Here is a 5,226-nt window from a genome sequence, read left to right as displayed (position 1 = left end):
ACATATGCTATATATAATATATAATATGTAATATGTATATTATATACATATATAGCATAACATATTTATATACCATATATTAGTACATTATATATAATATATAATATTAATAGATGTTATATATTAATATGTATTGTTATTATTAATATAATATATAAAAATTAATATGTATAATTTATATATAATATATAATATAATAATATATTAATATATATATAATATCATATATTATATATTATATTATATATAATGTGCTAAATATATGGTATATAAATATATTATGCTATATATAGTATAAATAGTACATATATATTTCATATATAAATATATTTATACTATATAGTGTAATATATATTTTACTATAAGTATACAGTAAATATACAATTTAGTATATATTTACCATATATATACACATAAACATAAATACTTATACACACATTCACACACTCACAAGTACATGCACATTTATATCAGTTGTGATCTAAAGCCAGAAAAAAAATTTCAAACAGGGAATTTCAAAAATTCCCTGGCCCACCAAACTATCCTTGAAAAACCCTAGCTTCTGAATTTTTGGGGAGACTGATTGGAGTGATAATAAACTCTGGTCCCCATTCAACCAGCTCTGTGTCAATTAAACTTTTTCTCTGTTGCAATTCCCCTGGCTTGATAAATCAGCTCTTTCCGGGCAGTGGGCAAAATGAACCCATGAGGTGGTTACAGATTAATGGGTTAATAGATTAACAGGCTTTATAGGAAGAAGAAGAGAGACCTGGGCTAGCATGTTAACACACTCAGCCCCCTCCCGATATAATACCTTGCCTTGCCTCAGGACTCTTCAGAGAGTCTCCACCAGTAAGAAGGCTTTCACCAGATGTTTCCCTTCCTGCTTGGACTTCCCAGCCTCCAGACCTGTAAGAAATACACTTCATTTCTTATAGATTACCCACTTTCAGGTATTTTGTTATAAGCAACAGAAAATGGACTAAGGCAAGCAGTAAACCAGATGTTTAAAGTTTAGAGAAGACATAAGAGTACTGTTATCCTACTCTATGCAACAGCTGTTCTTCAGTTATCCTTTCTCCTTTGGAATCATCCATGACTCAGGATGGAAATACACACCTAAGCATCCAAAGCTCTGAAAAATAACCAGGAAATTTAGGAAGAGCAAAGGGCACAAGTGCCAAATTAATAAAATTATCTATTTAGGGCAATTATTTTCATTTATACAGTAGCGTGAAGTAACTAGATTATATAAAATAGATAAATAATATAGTTAAAATATATACTCTCTATAAGTAAAAGCTTTACCTGAAGAGGTAGTATGTGATGAATGAAAGTGTCTCAGAGGCTTTTGAACCAGAGCAACTCCACCTTAATTAGGAGCTGGGTAAAATGAGATTGAAACCTACTGGGCTCCATTCCCAGATGGTTAAGGCATTCTAAGTCACAGGATGAGATAGGAGGTCAGCACAAAATACAGGTCATAAAGACCTTGCTGATAAAACCGTTGCAGTAAAGAAGTCAGCCCAAACCCACCAAAACCAAGATGGCGACAAGACTGACCTCTGGTCATCCTCACTGCTACACTCCCACCAGCACTGTGACAGTTTACAAATGCCATGGCAATGTCAGGAAGTTACCCTATATGGTCTAAAAAGGGGAGGCATGAATAATCGACCCCTAGTTTAGCATAGCATCAAGAAAAAAACTGTTAAAATGGGCGATCAGCAGCTCTCGGGGCTGCTCTATTTATGGAGTAGCCATTCTTTTATTCCTTTACTTTCTTAATAAACTTGCTTTCACTTTACTGTATGGACTCACCCTGAATTCTTTCTTGCGTGAAATCCAAGTACCCTCTGGTGAGGTCTGGATTGGTACCGCTTTCCCGTAACAAAAGCAGTACTAATGGAAGGCTACCAGATAAAATTCCCTGAATCACAGTTTGAAAGTTGTGTGATCTTGGGCAAATTATTTCATATTTCTGTACTTTCGTTTTCTCATTTATAAAATTTGGGTGATACTAATGCCTATTTTATTGGGTCCTGGTGAGGATGACAGGGGAGAGAAAAAGAGAGAGAATTATTAGGCACAGCCTCTGTCATGTAATGTGACACCAAATGGTAGCAAGGAGGAAGAGTAACAGGAACTCTGATAATCTTATATTTTGCTTACATTTTATAGTTAGGACTATAAAATGGTATGTACACTTTTGACAGCTGTTCTTCAGTTTCTAATCAACTGGATCCAGCAATCCACTTCTAGGCATTTACCCAAGATAAAAAAAAAATTAAATTTACAAGTTCTGTTCAGAAGTATTCATAGCATCTTTGTTCATAACCAGAAACAACCCAAATGTTCATCAACAGGAAAACTAATCAACAAATTGTGGTATGTTCACACAATGGAATACTACTCAGCAATATAAAAGAATGAACAACTGAAACACACAATGTGGAAAAATATCACAGACATGATTTTGATCAAAAGAAGTGAGATACTAAAGAATACATACTGTATGTTTCCATTTATATGAATTTAAAGAATGTGCAAAACTAATTTTTTTTTCTTCTTTTTTTTTGAGATGGAATCTCACACTGTCACCCGGGCTGGAGTGCAGTGGCACAATCTCGGCTCACTGCTACCCCTGCCTCCTGGAGTCAAGCGATTCTCCTGCCTCAGCCTCCCAAGTAGCTGGGACTACAGGCATGCATCACCACACCTGGCTAATTTTTTGTATTTATAATAGAGACAGGGTTTCGCTGTGTTGGCCAGGCTGGTCTCAAACTCCTGACCTCAGGTGATCCACCCACCTCGGCCTCCCAAAGTGCTGAGATTACAGGCATGAGCCACCATGCCCGGCCCATCTCATTTACGGTTAAATTTACTTATTTGGAGTTTATTGATCATTTAGTTTATGCCAACAATTTTTACATATACTTTGCTACATGCATTTTCATATATTCTTATAATGATTCTATGATTTAGGCATTATTATTACACAGCAATATATGATACATGGCTAAGAGAGTTTCACTATCTTAACCAAGACCACACAACTAGTAAGTGATGTTGCTTCGTTTGGGGTCTTTTCACTTACAGTGCTATCTTGTCCTTACTGCAGACTGAGTTTGCAAATCAATCTCATAACTAGAACAAATAATGTTAATTGGAGTTTATTATTATTATGTACTTAAGCAAACTTTTTAACATAATTTCAGATTTGTGACCTACACAACTGTGAGAGAATAAATGAGTATTGCTTTAAGCCACTATGTTTGTGGTATCTTGTTACACCAGCAATAGGAAAATAATACAGATATCTTGCTCTTTTCCAAACTAGGCAGCAGCCACTGCCAAAGCATTTTCCATGAAGGATGCTATGGGCACCCCCAAATATGTAATACTATACGATGCCCACATTAGATGTTAAATATGCTTTTCAAAAATAAAAGTAATGTTTTACTGAAGGATAGATAGGTGACTAGGAGTAGAAAGCCATTCAAGCAACTGAAGCTACAGGAAGTTTGTTTTGAGGATAAAGAGGGAAATCTCATGGACCACCAAGCACAGATAATGAACTTAGCCACTTCATTTACAGAAAAGGTTTCACACACAGCTTCAAGCAGGAACCAAATGAGAATAAATATAAAAATAGATAATACCAACAAACTAGTTAAAATTAAATGCTCCATTTCCCCACACACACACTGCACATTCATGGGTTATTTGATAACATCTTCTAAACATCTGGTTATGTAAAAGCTATGCCATTTAGGATTTTAAATGTAAAACTTTTTACTTGGAAGAGGAAGACAAGGTGAGTGAGGTTGCCATTGAGGAAGAAAAAAAGGAAGAGGATGAAAAAAGTGAAGAAGATTCATCAGACCACGACGAAAATGAAGATGAGTTTAGTGATGAAGAAGACTTACTAAATAGCACAAAGGCTAAACTTCTGAAGTTGACAAGCGGCAGCATAGACCGTGGTCTGAGTATCAAGCAGTTGGGTGGTTTGTATATTCATTTCAATGCAGATAAACTACAGTCTAACAAGAAAACCCTAACACAGATCAAGGAGAAAAAGAAAAATGAGCTTCTGCAGAAAGCCGTCATTACACCTGATTTTGAAAAACACTACTGTGTTCCATCATCTAGTGAATCAAAGTATCAACTTCAGAAAAAACGTAGAAAAGAAGGACAAAAAACAGCAGGGGATGGCTGGTTTGGTATGAAAGCTCCAGAAATGACAAATGAACTGAAAAATGATCTCAAAGCACTGAAGATGAGAGCCAGCATGGACCCGAAAAGGTTTTACAAGAAAAATGATAGAGATGGCTTCCCCAAGTACTTCCAAATTGGAACCATTGTTGACAATCCAGCTGATTTCTACCATTCACGAATTCCCAAGAAGCAGAGGAAAAGAACTATTACGGAAGAACTGCTGGATGATTCTGAGTTCAGAAGATACAACCGCAGGAAGTACTCAGAGATCATGGCTGAAAAAGCAGCAAATGCAGCAGGAAAAAAGTTCCGAAAGAAGAAGAAATTTTGCAATTAAGATTTACCAAGCAAACTGCAACATTTTACATCACCCCTTTATTTACTTATTAAAGACGTTTTGAAAAGAAAAAAAATGAAAAAAGAAAACAGAAATATCTAGAGCGGCCACACTTGGGGGAAACAGGGAGAAGGGGTACAGAGAAGTACTTTTTGTTTTTGTTTTTGTTTTTGTTTTTTGAGGTAAAGTGTCACTGTTTCCTGGCTGGAGAGCAGTGGCGTGATCTCGGTTCACAGCAGCCTCTGCCTCCCGGGTTCAAGTGATTCTGCTACCTCAGCCTCCCGAGTAGCTGGGATTACAGGTGGGTGCCACCACACACAGCTAATTTTTAATTTTTAGTAGAGATGGGGTTTCACCATGTTGGCCAGGCTGGTCTCAAACTCCTGACCTCAGGTGATCCACCTGCCTCTGCCTCCCAAATTGCTGGGATTACAGGCGTGAGCCACCATGCCCAGTGCAGAGTAGTACTTTGAATGAAAGGAAAATTCACAGGTCTTTATGATGACATGGGTATAGGGGTGAGAGACAATGAGGAATTACATATGATTCCCAGAATTCTAGCTCCTCTATAAGCTTCAAGAGGATAAATGCAGAATCTTTCTTTCTGTTTCCATTGTATCTACAGTGTTCAGCACACAGTAGATGCTCAAGAAAACTGTTAGTTATTCAGT

General features: G+C 36.5%; 1 protein-coding gene across 1 annotated transcript; it reads left to right on the top strand.

The window, feature by feature from the left end:
• Positions 1-3,703: 3,703 nt before the first annotated feature.
• On the top strand, positions 3,704-4,622 carry LOC126937789 (deoxynucleotidyltransferase terminal-interacting protein 2-like). The gene has a single exon (XM_050761526.1). The coding sequence runs from the start codon at positions 4,226-4,228 to the stop codon at positions 4,553-4,555; it is 330 nt and encodes a 109-aa protein (XP_050617483.1). The 5' UTR covers positions 3,704-4,225; the 3' UTR covers positions 4,556-4,622.
• Positions 4,623-5,226: the final 604 nt, after the last annotated feature.

The sequence above is a fragment of the Macaca thibetana genome, chromosome 15 (assembly GCF_024542745.1).
Source record: "Macaca thibetana thibetana isolate TM-01 chromosome 15, ASM2454274v1, whole genome shotgun sequence".
Taxonomy (NCBI): Eukaryota; Metazoa; Chordata; class Mammalia; order Primates; family Cercopithecidae; genus Macaca; species Macaca thibetana.
Note: the sequence above shows the minus strand (reverse complement) of the source record. Positions and strands in the feature narration are given on the sequence as shown.

Coding starts and splice junctions, on each gene's coding strand:
- LOC126937789 (XM_050761526.1), top strand. CDS start 4,226: ATGAAAGCTCCAGAAATGACAAATGAACTGAAAAATGATCTCAAAGCA.